This window comes from Neophocaena asiaeorientalis, unplaced genomic scaffold (assembly GCF_003031525.2).
Source record: "Neophocaena asiaeorientalis asiaeorientalis breed wild unplaced genomic scaffold, Neophocaena_asiaeorientalis_V1.1 scaffold543, whole genome shotgun sequence".
Lineage (NCBI taxonomy): Eukaryota > Metazoa > Chordata > Mammalia > Artiodactyla > Phocoenidae > Neophocaena > Neophocaena asiaeorientalis.
The window spans coordinates 270,579-288,493 of NW_020173671.1; the positions used below are offsets into that span (position 1 = coordinate 270,579).

Genomic DNA, 17,915 nt, shown 5'->3' on the forward strand with positions numbered 1-17,915 from the left:
TGGCAGAGACTGGATCTGTCCAGGGGGTGGCAGACGTAGTGATCTGTCCTGAGGAAGAAGGGCTCATGCTAGTTTTCGACCTTGTGCCTCTTAAATTCCTTACCTCCTGTGATGGACTTCCTTTTCCCAACTTTTTTCCTCGAGCTGAATCTCTGTGCTTCTCTTTCTTCGTTTGGACTCCCCCTCTCGTTGTGCCGTGGCCTCTTCCTCTCACCTTTCCTTTGGGCTCCACCTTCCCTCCGAGTCTCCCACATATTGTCGGAGTGTCTGTGTGTGTGTCGGGGGTCGGGGATGGGGGTTTCAGGGAGATGGTGACACGGAGGAATGTGGCAGGTGACTCCAGCCATCCCTGGTTCTTCCCCCGCAGTGTCTTTCCAATGCTCATTTCCTGCCCCACATCGGGACGGGAGAAGAGAGCGTACACACCTATCAGCAGATTGTTCAGGCCATTGACGAACTGGTTCGAAAAACCTTCCAAGACTGGACATCAACTCTGGACAAGGACTGCATTCGACGGCTGGATACGCCGTTGCTACGAGTCAGCCAGGAGAAGGCGGGCATGCTGGATGTGAACTTTGACAAGTACGACACCCTCCGTGACTTCCTCCCATTCTGCTTGTCCTGTCTTTAGCGCCCTTCCCTTCCCCAACCCTCCCCAGAGTTTAACTCCTATCTCTTGGTTTCTCTCCCCATTCTTCTAAATCTCTCTTATCCCGTAATATGTTTACTACCACTTCTTAATTTTAATTTCACATTTTATCTTCAAAAAAACTGATTGAAAACAGAAAAACCCCCAGTAACCTACTCAACCAGTGATGTAGGTGCTCTGCCGCTAGGTGGCTGCGATGGCTCGGCGAAACCTTCCAAACTGTGAGCCACCAAGGGGCCTTTCCTGAGAACTGATGGGCTGTCAGATCATGTCCTCGTCTACAGCTTTAGAATCATGACATTTTCATATCACCACTGTTTTAAATTTAATTAATCCATTTATTAATTATTCAAAAATATATAGCGAGTGCCTTCCACATGCTAAGAGCTGAGATGGGCACAGGGAATGTGTCCAGTGGCGAAGTCCCTGCCCTTTGAGGCTCTGTAAGTGAACAGTTCTACCCTGGAGCCATGCCTCCTTCCCATATAAGATGCTGAAGAGAGAAATAAAGAAGGAGCTATGTAAGGCAGCTGACTACAGAGATGACAAACCTTCTTTTTATTTATTTATTTAATTTATTTTTGGCTGCATCAGGTCTTAGTTGCGGCACGCAGGATCTTCATTGAGGCATGCAGGGTCTTTTGTTGTGGCACGTGGGCTTCTCTCTAGTTGTGGTGTGTGGGTGTTTCTCTCCTCTAGTTGTGGCATGCAGGCTCCAGGGAGGAGCCTGAAGCCCGCGCGCCTAGAGCCCGTGCTCTGCAACAAGAGAAGCCACTGCAGTGAGAAGCCCGTGCACCACAACGAAGAGTAGCCCCCGCTAGCTGCAGCTAGAGAAAAGCCCGCGTGCAGCAATGAATACCCAAGGCAGCCAAAAATTTTTTTAAAATATGAAATAAAATTTTAAAAATATATATTTTTAAAAAAACGAATGAGTCAAGATTACCAGTTTCTTGTGTAACATCCCAGGGATAAGAGTGTATGTCTGTATAAGTATACTTTTTAACATGAATTGTAGCATACTGTCCTCACTGTTCTATACTTTCAAAGTGTTCTCAAAATGATTTATTTAATTTTTCCGTTATAAAATTCTTCATGCTTTTAGAAGATTTGCAGAATGCAGAAAAGTAGAAGGAAGAAAAAAATTCCCCCAAAGATAACCACTGTTAAAGATTTGGTATATTTTTTATCACGCCACCCCGCCCATTTCATATGGTTGCTTTTTTTTAATTTTTAAATTAAAAATTTTAAACTACAAAAGTAGTGCATGCTCACCATGAAAGAAAAAAAAAGAGATTGATGTAGAAGTATATAAAGGAAAAACTGAAAATCCAGCACACAGCCCCACTCCCTAGAGGTAACCATGATTACCATGTAATCAAAAATACACACTGCAAAAAAAAAAAAAAAAAAAAAAAAAAATACACACTGCTCACATAAAACAGGATCCCATTATAAACAGTATTTTTGCAACTTGCTTTTTTTTTTTAAGGTTAACAATATGTGTGGGAGATTTTCCATTCTGTATGTACAGTACTACATAATTATTTTCCACGGCTTATAGCATCCCACGATTTTGCTGTACTGTAATTTAATCCATCAACCCACTACTGATGGACTTAGAAGTTGTACCGTTTCCATAAGGTTCTTGAATATTCTGTGCTGGGGGCTTTCAGCAAGGCTTCCTGCATCTTGTTCCCTTCCCCCGCACAGTGGTGTGTCCACCTGATGTTTGAGCTTAGTGCCCACGTAGCAAGGATAAACTTATGAGACCACTTTTCTGTCTGCTGTGATCATCTCTTGTCGAGGGACACATCGGGTATTTATCTCAAACACCATTGCATAATCTTTACAGTAGAGCTTAACAAGACAACTTTGGGCCAAATATTTATGGCCTGGGTTTAGCCAAAACCCAAATAATGGCTAAAACACTTCTTCCAGAGAGAAGAGTTACCCCCATCCTTTGGCAGTTGTTGTCTAGAGAGATCTGTTTTAAGCTGCTTTACATTTTTTGTGGCTTTATGATAAACTACCTCAATCCAGTAAATAATGTATGGGGGAAAAAAAAAAAGCCATGATCACAGGGAAGGATTTTGAAAAGTCTGGCTCGTTAAACCAGTAAAGACATCCAAGACAGTTTCAGCTTTTCCAAAACGTATGAAGGCTCCAAGGAGGGGCAGATAACTTTATCAGGTTTACTTTTTTGTGTTCATGGTCTAGATAAGATCTTGAAATAAGCATGCTCTTCAAATGTCCTGATTGTCCCCGGAACTACCTGACTCTCCCTTAGTTCTGGGAGCCTTCCAGTCCCTAATAGCACCTATTTTATCTCACAAGGGTTTTGTTATCCCAGCTTATAGCCCAAATATTTGAACTCTGAAGTCCAAATTGGCTTTTACCACATTTTACAGCCAGACCAGCCTTACAGATAGTACTTAACACAAACATATTCCAGATGTCGTCTGTACCCTGGCAGAAAAGAGCTGTGTTATTGCTGTGTATGTAGCAGACTCCTCTGTGTAGTGGGACTTCTCCAGAGCAGGACAGGGGACATTGGCGTCTGTCCATGTTTTGCGTATGGGACTTCCTCTTCCTCCTTTTCTCCTGCTCTGACAGCACTTTCTCCATCCTGTCAGTTCATTCTGGGGTGTCAGCACCAAACCCAGCCAGCTTCCTTGTCCTATCTCTACTGCCTGACCACTTGTCTGAGGACAAATCAGAAAATATTTTACAAAAATTATTCCCCAGGCTGATTTTTTTGTTTTTGTTTTTTTGCGGTACGCGGGCCTCTCACTGTCGTGGCCTCTCCCGTGGCGGAGCACAGGCTCCGGACGCGCAGGCTCAGCGGCCATGGCTCACGGGCCCAGCCGCTCCGCGGCATGTTGGGATCTTCCCGGCCCGGGGCACGAACCCGTGTCCCCTGCATCGGCAGGCGGACTCTCAACCACTGCGCCACCAGGGAAGCCCTATATCTCTCTTTTGATTAAAAAATTTTCTGCTCTCATTTTTAACTTCTAAGGGCTCTCTTGGTGTCCCTTTTCTAGCATCTTGTTTCAGTTTCACAGATGCTCTTTTGTCTCTTATCTCTCTGAGGATGTTCGAGGTGGTTTTGTTTGTTTTTCTTTTGCAGGTAGGCCGTCTTCTTTCTGCACAACCTCTGTCCCCTCTCCTTCCCTTCTGGTTGCTTTCTTCTGTTTGTTTTGACTCCCACCTTTTGTGCTAGGAAAGACAGAGACCAGTGTTCTGTAACCCTTGGTTGTCTGTCCATATTTAAGGGACAGGGGCTGGAAAGCTGACCGGCAGCTCTGCTGAGCAGGAAAAGGGGGGCTTCTCAACTGGGAGCCTCACTGCAGGCTTGTCTGGGTGCGCTGTTTCCTGGCGACTCCAGAGGTCATCATCCGTGGGACTTTTCTATTTAGGCTGGTCCGAGGTCACAGAGAACCATCTTTCAAACTTTGCTCTGGAGGGTGTAGATCCAGCTGCCAGAGTGCTGGTTTCTGGGCAGGAAAGGGAGGCAGGGATCTTAACATTCAGTGGGTTCATGGTGACTCACCACCCCTGCTGCCAGTGTATTACTCTCTCCTTCAACTGGGCCCGGGGTTCCCCAGTCCAAAGACCCTCTGTTTGTCTCTGCACTGCCTCCTGAGACAAGAAGACTTCAGTCTTAGGCTGGGGTGAGGGAGGGCAACTTGCTTAACTACGTAGAGTAGGAGAGGGGACATGGGTAGAGCTGCTTCCTAAACTTTCAACTGCTCTTCCTGTTATATAGTCCCACCTTCACCCCTTTCCTGAGATACTTGGAGCCACCCGTCCCCAGGCCTCTAAAGAGGCTTCCCAGCTGTCTCCAGCACCAGCTGAGGACTCCTCTTCTCCTTATCCATCTGCTTTTGCACTTTCAGATGTTTTCAGTTGTTGTCTTCTTTTATTTGTGGGCTTATGCCTTAGACAAGCAAAACCCCCCTTTACTGTTATTTTGGTTATTTGGGGAGGGGAGCAAAAGTCAACGTGTCCAGTCCGCCTTCTTTACTCGGAGGTTCTGCTTCATTGCTTACCTTTAAGGGTCTCCATGCGCCCCAGCCCCGTACCTCTTGGTCGGGTGTTGGTTCCGGTTTACTCCCTTGGGCGGCCCTGCAGCTGCTCTGCCTCTCTTCCTCCCCAAGGTCCCTGTTGATCCTCTTTGTGGAGGTCGACTACTGGGAGCGGCTGCTTTTCGAGACGCCCCATTACGTGGTGAATGTGGCTGAGCGCGCCGAGGACCTGCGCATTCTTCGAGAAAACCTGCTGCTCCTCGCTCGGGACTACAACAGGTGGGGCCCTCGCTGCAGCCCTCCTGAATGCCACTACGTGCTCCCTCTTTGTCTTATCCGCCCCATGATGTTGTCCATTTCCTACAGTGTGCGTCCTTCACATTTTGTCCATCTCAAAAAAAAAAAGGTTCCCGTGCTCTCTCGTACGGCCCTACGATTATTCCTGTCCCTTTCAGTGTTGTCTTCTAGCTTTAGAGTAGAGAGCAAAAAACACCACGTCCCCTCCCACCCCACTGGGCACTTGGACCATATATACTGTCGGCCTGGGTGACTTCTCTAGGAAGGAAGTTGATGGCGTTAGGTTTATGGGTCCAGAACAACATAAGATTCGTTGAACCAAGCAAGGCCATGCTGGCACTCCTCTTAACACCCTTTGTACTCATCTCTGGAGTGAGGCTTAGCTCGGGGTTGGGTACCTTTCTCGGCCCAGTTCAAGTCCGAGGGGATGGGACCGGCAGTCTTGTTTGAGTGTCTAGAACTGCACGGTCCAGTGTGGCAGCCACTAGGTGCATGTGGCTATTTCTATTCAAGTTAATTAATCGAAATTAAATAAAACTTAAAATTCAGTTACTCATTTGCACAGGCCACGTTTCAAGGGCCCCGCAGCCGCACGTGGCTTGTGGCTACCGTACCAGGCAGCACGAATGGTAGACCATTTCTGTCATCGCAGGAAGTTTTATTGGAAAGCTCTAGCCTAGAATCATGAACTTTCAGTTCTCCACCAAGTGTCCTGATGTGGAGGAGAGGTCGTCAGAGCGGATAGCTCCCTGTCAGCTACCGGTCTCCTCTTATGTGCAGGATTATTGCCATGCTGTCCCCAGATGAGCAGGCCCTGTTCAAAGAACGTATCCGGTTCCTGGATAAGAAGATCCACCCTGGGCTCAAGAAACTGCACTGGGCCTTGCAGGGGGCCAGTGCCATCTTCATCACAGAGTGCCGTGTACACGCCAGCAAGGTGGGCCGTGGTCATTAGACCCTAAAGGTCTGCAAGGCAGACTGAAAGGCTGGCATGTGGGTAATTAATACCTGAGTCATGGGTAGTGGTGGAGAGACCAGGGAGTCGTGTGAAAGAAACGAAGTGTGCTTAGGGAAGTTTTTTTTCTTAATGTCAGCAACTCTAGCTAGAGGACAGTGGGAGGATAGAATTAGGCCCAGAGGGTCTATTCCCAAGCTGAAACTCCCCCATGGCTGGGGTCTGACTCCAGGTGCAGACGATTGTGAATGAGTTCAAGGCGTCCACTCTGACCATTGGCTGGCGAGCCCAAGTGATGTCAGAGACACTGCTGGTACGCATTAGTGGCAAACGGGTGTACAAGGACCTGGAATTTGAGGAGGACCAAAGAGAGCATCGGGCGGCGGTGCAGCAGAAATTGGTGAGCCTGCACCACGATGTGGTGGCCATCATGACCAACTCCTATGAAGTCTTCAAGAACGATGGCCCCGAGGTAGGGGGTCCTGTGGCCAGGGCTGTGTGGGTGGGCAGGTCCTCCGCTCCCCCAGTCCCATCAGACCCTTCTCTTGGTCTTTCCCCTCCCCCGCAACCCCCACGTGCTTCTCAAACATCCTGCTCTAGTCTTGGATTCGCCCAACCTTCGGCCTTTCAAACCTCCTTCCTTCAGGACTCGGCGTCCCGTCTTTCTGTTGAACCAGCTCGTTCCCTCCCTGTTGGCTGGTTCTCATTTCCCAGGACCTGCCTTGTCTTCCCTGAGGGGCTCTCTTCCCCCTGCCCTTCCCACCAGATTCAGCAGCAGTGGCTGCAGTACACGATTCGGCTGGACCGCATGATGGAGGATGCCCTGCGCCTGAACGTGAAGTGGTCACTGTTGGAACTGTCCAAGGCCATCAATGGGGATGGAAAGACCACCCCCAACCCACTCTTCCAAGTCCTTGTCATTTTGAAGAATGACATGCAGGGAGGTGTGGCACAGGTGGGAACCACTTTGCCCCCAACAGCCCGAAATCATCACACTTTATTTGCCAGTTTCCGTCAATCCTTAAACTTGGCTCTAGGCCCTGACTTTCTCCTACAGCCTCCAGGCCTGGTTCTGCGGTGTCCAGCCTTCCCAGTCCTGAGCTTGTGTCCTCCCGGGCCTGTGCTAAGCCGTCTCCACTGTGCTCCCGCAGGTGGAGTTCTCACCCACTCTGCAGACCTTGGCAAGTGTGGTCAATGACATTGGCAACCACCTCTTCTCCACCATCTCTGTCTTCTGCCACCTCCCTGAAATTCTCATCAAGTACAAGTTTCTTCGTGAGCCCATCTACACAATCGTGGGTGAGTGGGCAGTGGGAGGGCACCAGGTGCAGGGGTAGCAAAAGCTTAGGACCTGGCAGAGCCAGGAGAGACCAGGGCTGTTTCTAGACGTACTGGGCCAGTCATCTCCATGACTGGTGGAAAACCCAGGTCAAAGGGCTGGAATGGGGAAGGGAGAAGGGCCACAGAGGGGGGTCAAAACTAGGTGACTGATGCTCAAGGGGTTTGGGGTTTGGGGTTGGGAGACCAGGAAGGACTTGTTTGGGACTGGAGCTGGGCTATAAGAGCCCTAGACACCAACAGGTGAGACATCTGAATCCTACAGAGTAGAGTCATTCTTTTACTTTCAGCCTCCTCCTTCATTTTCTAATGCTCGTGTTTGAGCTGTATTTCTTTGGGAAGGTGCTATTGGAGGGGAGGTTCTGGGGCAGTGGCCAGGGGCTGGGCTACAGCTTGGGCCCGGGTGGAAGTTAGTGACAAGCATTTTGCTGGGTCCTGAAGAGCGGGATGAGGACATCAAGAAGATCCAGGCCCAGATCAGCAGCGGCATGACCAACAACGCAGCCCTGCTACAGAACTACCTCAAGACCTGGGACATGTACCGGGAGATCTGGGAGATCAACAAGGACTCTTTCATTCGTCGATACCAGCGCCTCAACCCACCGGTCTCTTCTTTTGACGCCGACATTGCTCGGTAAGGAGCAAAGGTGGCTATGAGGGTCTGTCTTGAAGAGGTGGAGCGCTGCAGGAGGAGGTCTGACCTGCAGGCTGGGGGAGGGGCAGAAAACTAGAGGACCAGCACCGGACCTAGGGCACTGGGCCTTTGTTTCTCAAGGGGATAGCGATCCGATAAGAGCTGGGCAAGGGCTTCCCTGGTGGCACAGTGGTTGAGGGTCCGCCTGCCGACGCAGGGGACACGGGTTAGTGCCCCGGTCCGGGAAGATCCGACATGCCGTGGAGCGGCTGGGCCCATGAGCCGTGGCCGCTGAGCCTGCGCGTCTGGAGCCTGTGCTCCGCAACGGGAGAGGCCACAATAGTGAGAGGCCCGCGTACTGCAAAAAAAAAAAAGAGCTGGGCAAGATTTAGGGAAAAAGCTGCTTTGGTGTGGAGTACCACAGGGTCCTGCTGGGAAAGGAGAGATGCTAGGGATCTGAAAGGTGAGAGACGTGAACACTTTCATTTTAAGAACACAGATGGGAGTTAAATGGAAGAGGATTCTTAAATTCTGATATGAACTCCCATCTCTTTGTCCTCTAGTCATTCATTCATTCATTCATTTGTTCAAAAAACACCATTGTTATGATGGGTTGTGAGGAATTAAAAACAAAGAAATGAACAAGTTTTTTCCTCCCAAGGACTCTAGTGCAGTAGGGAAGATAAGAATATTGCTGAAACAGCAGTGGCTGTGGCATCTTGAGGACAGTTGAAATCCCAGCTCCACCACTTACTAGTCATGTCACCTTCGGTCGGTTATTCACATTCTCTGGGCCTCAGTTTCCTGTGAAATAGGTGTTATACTACCGACCTCATAAGGTTGTGAGACTGTTAAGTATATGTGGAAGCACTGTGTGAACTCTGAAGCGCTAATGTGCTGACGTGCTCAGTGTTCTTATACAAGCTTCCATGGGATCAGCGCTGTGAGTCAGGTATGCAAGATGCGGGGCGGTTCGATGAGAGGAGAGAGAATTTTCAGCCGGGGGCATCAGGGGAAGGAGGACGTGGATGAAGGGAGTGACTTTGGGGCAGGGCTTTTCAGGATGGGTAGGACATCAGCAGGCAGAGATGGGCAGCGGGAGGGCATTCCAGGCAGAGACAACAGCACGAAGATGGGACCACGTGAGCGTGTTCGCCAAATAGCGAGTATCCAGAAAGGAAGTCAGCAGAGGGACATATGTTCAGCAGCCAACTTAATCCTCTCAGCAGTCTCGCAGGGTGGGTTCTGTTACCATCACCAGGTTACAGATGAGAAGACCGAGGTTCAGAGCAGTTAAATAACCTGCCCGGCGGCACAGACCTAGTGAGCAGTACAGTGTGAACTCCGCCCAGATCTCTGAGCCTCTAAAGCCTTGAATGCCAACCGAGGAGTCTGAAAGCAGCGGTTGGGAAAATGACATGTTCACAGCCGTCTGCTGGGGGACGGGTTGAAGTGGGAGACACCTGGGAGCAGAAGAATGCTTTAGCGCTGCTGGCTGGGAGGAAAATGTCACCCAGGCAGGGCATCTGGCACGACTGCAAAGAAAAAGACGTCCTAGCGGGGATGTGGGCCTTTTCAGCTACACGGAGGTGGCTAATAACGTGCAGAAGGAGGAGACAGTCCTCAACATCCAGTTTGTGTTGCTGGACTGCTCGCACCTCAAGTTCTCGCTGGTGCAGCACTGCAGTGAGTGGCAGAACAAGTTCACGACCCTGCTCAAGGAGATGGCGGCCAGGCGCCTCCTGGAGCTGCACACCTACCTGCAGGAGAACGCGGAGAAGTACGGCGGGTGGACGTGGGCTCAGGCCGCGCAGGGGGTGGGTAGGCCCAACCTTCGCGCCCGCCCACCCATGCTCTCTTCGCCCACGCTGCAGAATCAGCCACCCTCCCCAGACGCTGGAGGAACTGGGGGTCAGTTTGCACCTCATGGAGACCCTGCAGCTCGATATGCCCAACTTGGAGACCCAGATCCCTCCCATACATGAGCAATTCACCATCCTCGAGAAGTACGAGGTGCCAGTTCAGGACAGCGTAAGTTCCTAAGGCGCGCGGCCCACCCACCCGAGCCCGGCCCATTCCCGCCCCAGGTTGCCGGGGACGCTGACGCCCCACGTCGGAGACCCTCGGCTGTCAGGAAGCAGAGCAGAGAAGTGAGCGGGGGAGAAGGTCCAAGTCCCCAAAGCCTCTGAGAGCCAAAGCTAACTCGAATGATCTTTCAGGTCACCCTGAGGATCTCTTTCAGGCCCAGCAACTGCTTGATTTCTTTGGGCCTCACTGCATGTGGAACTTGGACACAGATGCCGGTCCAGAGGATCGGAAAAGAGTTCTTCGAAGTGTTGGTGGGACGGGCAGAGCTCCTGCTCGTGGGCCACCTCCACTCTGTGATGTCCCCAGGTGCTGGGGATGCTGGACAGTCTCAGCGGGCAGTGGGTCGCCTTCCAGCAAGCTGTGCTGGACAGTGAACAAATGCTGAAGAGGCACAAGGAGAAGTTCAAGACAGGCCTCATTCACTCAGCTGATGATTTCAAGAAGAAAACACACAACCTTCTGGAAGAATTTGAAGTCAAAGGTACCCGTCTCGCAACCTCTCCCCTGGCTTCCCCTTTGTCTTGACCCAGTCTTTCAAAGCCTAGGTCCCGGGGGAGGTGCAGACAAGGCTGAGCATGGGAAAGAGCCTGGCACGTCTGTCGGTGACACTCCTGTTGTCGCTGAGTCTTAGCTGGAAGGCAGCAGCCCAGCTCATAGCCTCTCCAGTTTTCTTACACTGACTTTTCACGTCCCACCCGTTTCTGACTCTCGAGCCACAGTTAGTACTTTCAACGCATTCTTTCAACGCGTTCCCTCTCGTTTTCCTTCTCTTGTGGGAGGAGAGAAGCTCACCTTGGACTCTCCACAGGCCCCTTCGCCAGCAACGTGGGGCACCAGGCGGCCCTGGGGCAGATAGCCCACGTACGGGCTGTGCTGAACGCCATGCGGGAGGAAGAAAACAATCTCCACGCCAACCTGGGCATCTTCAAGATCGAGCAGCCAGCCTCCAAGGACCTGCAGAACCTGGAGAAGGTGGTGTGCCGAGCAAGGCCCTCGTGGTGACCAAGGGTAGGGGGCAGGAGGCAGGAGAGTGGGTCCCAACCGGCCTGGGAAAACAACCGGGGCCAGGAAGATGGGTACACGAGGAGCTTTTTTTTAAAAAGTGGGGGAAAAACTCAGGTAACAAAAGAACCATTTTAAAGTGAACGGTTCAGTGGCGTTTAGCACATTCACAATGTCGTATAACCATCACCTCTAATTCTAAAACATTTTCATTACCCCCAAGAGAAGCCCTATACCCGTTAGCAGTAACCCCCCATTCCCTCTCCCCTCAGCCCCTGTCGACCACTAATCTCTTTTCTACTTACAGTTGACCCTTGAACAACAATGGGTTTGAATTGAGCAGGTCCGCTTATACGCAGATGTTTTTCAGTAGTGAATACTACAACACTATACAATCTGTGGTTGAATCCACGGGTGGGGAACCATGGATATGGATGAACTGCGGATGTGGAGGGCAGACTATAAGTTATACACAGGCTCTCTCGATTGCGAAGAGGGTTGGTGTCCCTAACGCCTCTGGTTTTTAATGGTCAACTGAACATGGGTTTTGCCTATTGTGGACATTGTGTGTAAAGGAAAGCATGCAATACGTGACTTTTTGTGTCTGGCTTCTTTCATTTAGTGTAGTATTTTCAAGGATCATCCGTGTCGTAGCATGTGTCAGTGCCCCATTTCTTTCTATGGGTGAATAATATTCCGTTGTATGGATTTTGTTTATCCATTAACCTGTCGATGGACATTTGGGTTGTTTCCACCTTTTAGCTACCGTTAAGTGGTGCTGCTGTGACTGTGCGCGTACTTGTATTTGTTTGAGCTCCCGATCCCAGTTCTTGTGGGTATGTACGTAGGAGTGGAATTGCTGGATCATAGGATAACTCTATGTTTAACGTTTTGAGGAACCTCCAAGCTGTTTTCCACAGCAGCTGCAGCAGTTTACTCTCTCACTAGCAGCGTACGAGGGTCCCTACCTCTCCACATCCTAGCCAGCATGCCCCCCCCCCGCCTTTACTTTTGGTTCTAGCCATCCTAGTGGGTATGAAGTATCTCACTGTGGTTTTGATTTGCATGTCCCTACTGACTAATGACGTTGAGGATCTTTTTCTTTTTGTTATATATTATTTATTTACTCATTTATTTTGGCCGCATTGGTTCTTCATTGCTGCACGCGGGCTTTCTCTAGTTGCGGTGTGCGGGGGCTACTCTTCGTTGCGGTGTGCGGGCTTCTCATTGCGGTGGCTTCTCTTGTTGCGGAGCACAGGCTCTATCTAGGTACACGGACTTCAGTAGTTGCAGCACGTGGGCTCAGTAGTTGTGGCGCACGGGCTCAGTTGCTCCGCGGCATGTGGGATCTTCCCGGACCGGGACACGAACCCGTGTCCCCTGCATCAGCAGGCGGACTCTCAACCACTGCCCTGAGGCTCTCTTAAGGCAAGAGAGTGGAGGAAAAAGAAATGTGAACTGAGGAGGCAGCTGTATGTTGCCAGGAGGGAAAAGCTTCTCAGAATGAGAGGAGGAGAGGCCCTGCGTGTTTGCCAGGGAGGAGGAGGGCGAGAGTCACATCACTCAATGCACCTGTCTGCTCTTGGCCACGAAGGAGTTGGACGTGCTGCAGCAAGTCTGGGAGATCACCCGAGACTGGGAGGAAAACTGGAACCAGTGGAAAACCGGCCGGTTCCTGACCCTGCAGACGGAGGCCATGGAGACCACGGCCCACGGGCTGTTTCGCCGCCTCACCAGACTGGCCAAAGAGCACAAGGTGCGTGGGGAGAGGGTGGGGGCTGCTGGCAGGCTGACTGAGGAAGAGCCATGTGGGAAAGATGGTCAGGTCTTCTGACACCTCTCGCTTTTGCTCAGGACCAAAACTGGGAGATTACTGAGACCACTCGCTCAAAAATAGAGCAGTTCAAGAGGACCATGCCTCTCATCTCGGACCTGCGAAACCCCGCCCTTCGAGAGCGGTGAGGCTGCCCCTCGGCTCCTGGGGGTCGCCCCCTGGCCTGGCCGTCACCTGGTTCTCCCGGTTGTCCCCTCCGTGGCGTTCCTAGCTCTCTCTGCCCCTCTGTTCACCAACAGACGCCTTGAAGAAGGGTTCCCAAGAGCCCACCGCTGTCCTCTGTCTGTCACATCGTCCTGGGTTCTCCAGCCTTCTTGGCTCTTTCCCTTCCGTCGCCCCTCAATTTATGTTGTCTGTCAGAGCTAAGCTTTACGTCTTCTGTCCTACAGACACTTGCACGTTGTAGCCCAAAGCCTAATAACTTTTGTCCCTTAGGGGTTTTGCTTTTGTGCCTTGTTTAAGAGGACCCCGTCTACCCCAGTGTTGTAGACACACTCTCTCCATAGACACAGAAAGTGTAGACACACTTTCTTCTCATACTTTATAATTTTGCTTTTCAAGATTACCTCTTTTAGTGCATCTGGAATTTATCACATGATAGAAGAGGGCTTTGAAACCATTGAGGCTAGAATAAACTATTTTATAAATGGTGTTTTAATAATTATCTATTCACTTAGGAGTAGGTAATTTTGCTTCTTTGGTATTGCCTCCAGCATAATGTTTTTGGCAGTGCTTCTCTAGTAAGTATTATGCAATTAAGTATCCCCTAACCGCTTTATTTGCTTAAGTTATTTACCCTCTCTAAGCCTCAGTTTCTGCATGGGTAAATGGAATAACATGGATAGAGTGGTCCTCCTTTATAGAGTGGCCGTGAAAATGAAATGGTTCATGTAGAGCAGTTGGCCCAAGGCATCATCTATAGTGGACCTGCAACCCTCCGTCCTAACTCCCTCTCCAGAGAGTCAGCGCCTCAATCTCTGTGTTCCCCACAGTGCCTCAGATTGTATGTGAGAGGCTATTGAGTAAATATCTGTTGAATCGTGAATTAATAAATACACGGAATCATAATATCCCAATGGGAGAGAGCCATCGGGGGGTGATGCTGATACTTTCCAGTAGGCTCTGGTGTTCCAGCGTCCTGATCTGGCCTTTTGTCCCTGGCTGCAGGCACTGGGATCAGGTCAGGGATGAGATCCAACGGGAGTTTGATCAGGAATCTGAAAGTTTCACCTTGGAGCAGATCGTGGAGCTTGGGATGGATCAGCACGTGGAGAAAATTGGGGAGATCTCTGCCTCGGCAACCAGAGCGCTGGCTCTAGAGCTGGTACGACAGAGTCCTTTCCCATGGTCCCTCATTTCCTAAGCTTCCTGGAACAAAGGCTTCCAGCTTTTCATCCTCTGATGGCCCCTCCCCTCTCCTATTACCCTTGGGGACTAAATACCTGATTGATCTGTCCCCCAATTTCTTTCTGCAGGCATTACAAAACATCGCCAAGACCTGGGATGTGATTCAGCTAGACATAGTCCCCTACAAGGATAAGGGCCATCACCGGCTCAGGTAGACAGGGCTGTGTGACCTGGGCTGCAGAGTGGGGACCGAGGCTTGGCAGATGGGGCTGGACTATGGTTTTGACACCTTCCACCACAGAGGTACAGAAGAAGTATTTCAGGCACTGGAAGATAACCAGGTGGCTCTGTCTACCATGAAGGCATCTCGTTTCGTCAAGGCCTTTGAGAAGGATGTAGACCACTGGGAACGCTGCCTCTCCCTCATTTTGGAAGTTATTGAGGTGGTGCTCACAGTGCAGCGTCAGTGGATGTACCTAGAGGTCAGGATTCACTGCCCGAGCTCTCCCTACCTGCTGTTTTGACTCCTTTATTTGTACAGGACCTAGATAGTTGCCCTGTTATCGGCCCCGTTTTCCCACCTCCAAAGCCATTCTTCATCTGAGACCTAGGCGTCTGACTCTTGGTTATTACCTCTCATCTTCAGCCCCCTCCTTGAAAAGCCTTTGTTCTTTTTCCATTTTTCTTCTCGGACCCACATACCTAGCCTCCCAATCCCAAGTTTCCTTCTAGAACTCGAGCATCTTGCCCTTTGGTTCTGATGCTCTTTATCTTCTCCTCAACCGTCATTCCTGGTCTGAGAGCAGGGAGCAGAGTGTGGAGAGTGTGTGAGAAACAGCCTCTCACGCCAGTTGTTTGGCCCTTCAGAATATCTTCCTAGGAGAGGACATCCGCAAGCAGCTGCCCAATGAAGCAGGCTTATTTGACCAGGTCAACGGCAACTGGAAAGACATCATGGACCGGATGAACAAGGACCCCAATGCTCTCCGGAGCACCCACTATCCAGGTCTGAGCCCTGACGTAACCTCAGCTGGTGCTATACGTATGTGAAGTCATGGCCACATTCTTCATTTACTGAAAGGTTGACCATTGCACCTGGCTGTCCTACCATCACCACCACCTCTTCTAAGCATTAAATAGTAGTTCCGTAAATTAAACTCAACACATATTTGAGCAGAGTACAGTATAGTGGTTAAGAGGATGGGATATGGAATCAGACAGACCTGAGTTCACACTCTGACTCATGCCTTACCGATTGTGTGCTCTCAGGCAGCTTGCTTCCTCCGTACTGCAGTTTCCTCACCTGTAGTGTGTGGGGGGTTAACGATAGCTATTTCTCAGGGTCTTTGTGAGGATAATAGAGGAGTATGTAGCACTCAGTACAGTGTCTGGCGTAAAGTTAGTGCTCAATCATTAGTACTGTGCCTCAAGAAACACTGATCGAGGAATCACTCTTCTTCTCTAGCTGGTTCATTCGATGAGATGATGCAGGTAAATGAGATAATGCAAATAAAGCACTTGTCACATTAAACGGCACAGAGAAAACCTTTGGTTACTATGAGCTATTGTTATTACCGTGACTTTAATTGGTTTATCAGATTAGCTAGTCTTTAATGTAGACATTTTGGTAGGCATGGGGATTGGGTAAGGGGATGGGGGAGAGATGTACACATAGTGAGGTCTGGTTGATTGTGCTCGATTGGGGTGAAGAATCAGGAAGTCACGTTTGGCGACGGGTACCTACAGTGCATGTCCTGAGAAGAGTTTTGGCATGGGGTACGGAGGACCTCTTTGTTTTGCCAAGGGCCAATCTAACAATTCTTCATTTTCCCAAGAACCTTAAGTATACACATCAAAAAAAAATTATTATTCAATTACTCGGGTAAAATATAAGTATTAAGATGTGCAAAATTGAGTGACAACATGAATTTTTTAGAAATAATATTTGAGATAATTGACATAAGTACATTTTAGAACAATTTATAAGCAGAGCCATCTCTTCATTGAACCCACAGAACAAAGCTGTGGGGTCCACTGCTACCGGGTCTCCCTGTGGTCTCCAGGGGCTACTCGGGTGGTCGCTCAAAGTTCTAACAGCCTGTAGGCTTTGTACTTGAAGGCCTGAGGGTCACCTCAGAGGTCAGACTCTGTGACATCCATGCTTTCTTCAGAAAGCTAGAAACTTGGAAGACCAGGAGATCAGCTAATCAAAATCTAGTGCTGGGCGAAAACGAACATTATCAAGAACCTACAAATGGGAACACATTTTATCTTATGTCTCGGATTTTTCTTTGAGGTGGATCTCATTGCCATTTTACAAAGAGGTAAAAGCTCCCTGAGGTTAACCGACAATGCTAATTAAGTGAAAGAGCCGCAGTTTGGATGGCCACCGTCTGCCTCCCAATCTAGTGCTCTTTTTGTTTGTTTGTTTGGCCACGCCGCACAGCTTGTGGGATCTTAGTTCCCCAGCCAGGGGTCAGAACCGCACCCCCTGCAGTGGAAGCTCGTAGTCCCAACCACTGGACCGCCAGGGAATTCTCTCTAGTGCTCTTTTTGCTCTGTCACGAGGGACACTGGCAACCCCAGTGACTGCAGACCCCTTTCATTGTGTGCGTGTGACATGTATTTAAATCTAATGGGTTTTTTTTCAATTTATTTATTTTTGGCTGCATTGGGTCTTCGTTGCTGCACACGAGCTTTCTCTAGTTGTGGTGAGCGGGGGCTACTCTTTGTTGCAGTGTGTGGGCTTCTCATTGCGGTGGCTTCTCTTACTGTGGAGCACCAGCTCTAGGGGGCGCGAGCTTCAGTAGCTGTGGCATGTGGGCTCAGTAGTTGTGGCTCACGGGCTCTAGAGTGCAGGCTCAGCAGTCGTGGCGCACGGGCTTAGCTGCTCCACGGCATGTGGGATCTTCCTGGACCAGGGCTCAAACCCTTGTGCCCTGCATTGGCAGGTGGATTCCTAACCACTGCACCAGCAGGGAAGTCCCAAATCTGATGTTTTAACTTGTTGAATTGTTTATGTGCAGAACAAGCTCTAATTTTCAGAAGCTCTTGGGATGATCGGCAGAGCCCCACTTCTTTGGTGGGAAAGGACTGATGGGAGATGTAGTTATATTAATGGAATTGTATAATTAATACGTAATGTATAATGCGTACAATAGTGTATAATGAATACTTAATAATGAATTAATGAAGAGGATGGGAAAAGAGTGACTGGGGACACTGCATCTGCTTCCAAAAACCATATGGCAGTCTGTGCCCCAACGCTCAAGAGCTGGCAAAGTAGATATAGTTGGAGGCTCTAGATCTACTCAGGGCAATGGTACAAGGGCCACCAAATATCATTCACTGTTCTCTTCTCCAGGCCTCCTGGACACATTGATAGAAATGAACACAATCCTGGAAGACATCCAGAAGTCTCTGGATATGTATTTAGAGACCAAGCGCCATATTTTCCCCCGCTTCTACTTCTTGTCCAACGATGACCTCTTGGAGATTCTGGGCCAGTCCCGCAACCCAGAGGCTGTGCAGCCACACCTCAAAAAATGCTTTGACAACATCAAATTGCTGAGAATGCAGAAGGTCAGTAGAGGTGGCCATGATGCAAAGGAGGGCAGGGGAGGGATGGTGACGTCAAGGTGTTCAAGGCCTCGGAGGGGACCGTGCCCTCCCAGCAGGAGGGGGATATAATGATTCTGGGTATCTGGGACAGAACTTTCTAGAATTGGTAATACGGGGGGGGGGGG

The 17,915-nt window shown here is 49.9% G+C and overlaps 1 protein-coding gene across 2 annotated transcripts in view; it reads left to right on the forward strand.

The window, feature by feature from the left end:
• DNAH2 (dynein axonemal heavy chain 2) overlaps nt 1-17,915 on the forward strand; it is an 85,667-nt gene that overhangs the window by 21,790 nt on the left and 45,962 nt on the right. For both annotated transcript variants that reach the window (XM_024748473.1, XM_024748474.1), the window contains 18 exons: nt 368-582; nt 4,807-4,953; nt 5,752-5,908; nt 6,159-6,398; nt 6,693-6,881; nt 7,078-7,225; nt 7,706-7,898; nt 9,478-9,678; nt 9,773-9,929; nt 10,293-10,467; nt 10,795-10,958; nt 12,583-12,744; nt 12,843-12,946; nt 13,990-14,146; nt 14,298-14,380; nt 14,471-14,651; nt 15,037-15,175; nt 17,534-17,751. In XM_024748473.1, the coding sequence (XP_024604241.1) occupies nt 368-582; nt 4,807-4,953; nt 5,752-5,908; nt 6,159-6,398; nt 6,693-6,881; nt 7,078-7,225; nt 7,706-7,898; nt 9,478-9,678; nt 9,773-9,929; nt 10,293-10,467; nt 10,795-10,958; nt 12,583-12,744; nt 12,843-12,946; nt 13,990-14,146; nt 14,298-14,380; nt 14,471-14,651; nt 15,037-15,175; nt 17,534-17,751 (3,030 nt within the window). The remainder of the gene's footprint in view (nt 1-367; nt 583-4,806; nt 4,954-5,751; nt 5,909-6,158; nt 6,399-6,692; nt 6,882-7,077; nt 7,226-7,705; nt 7,899-9,477; nt 9,679-9,772; nt 9,930-10,292; nt 10,468-10,794; nt 10,959-12,582; nt 12,745-12,842; nt 12,947-13,989; nt 14,147-14,297; nt 14,381-14,470; nt 14,652-15,036; nt 15,176-17,533; nt 17,752-17,915) is intronic.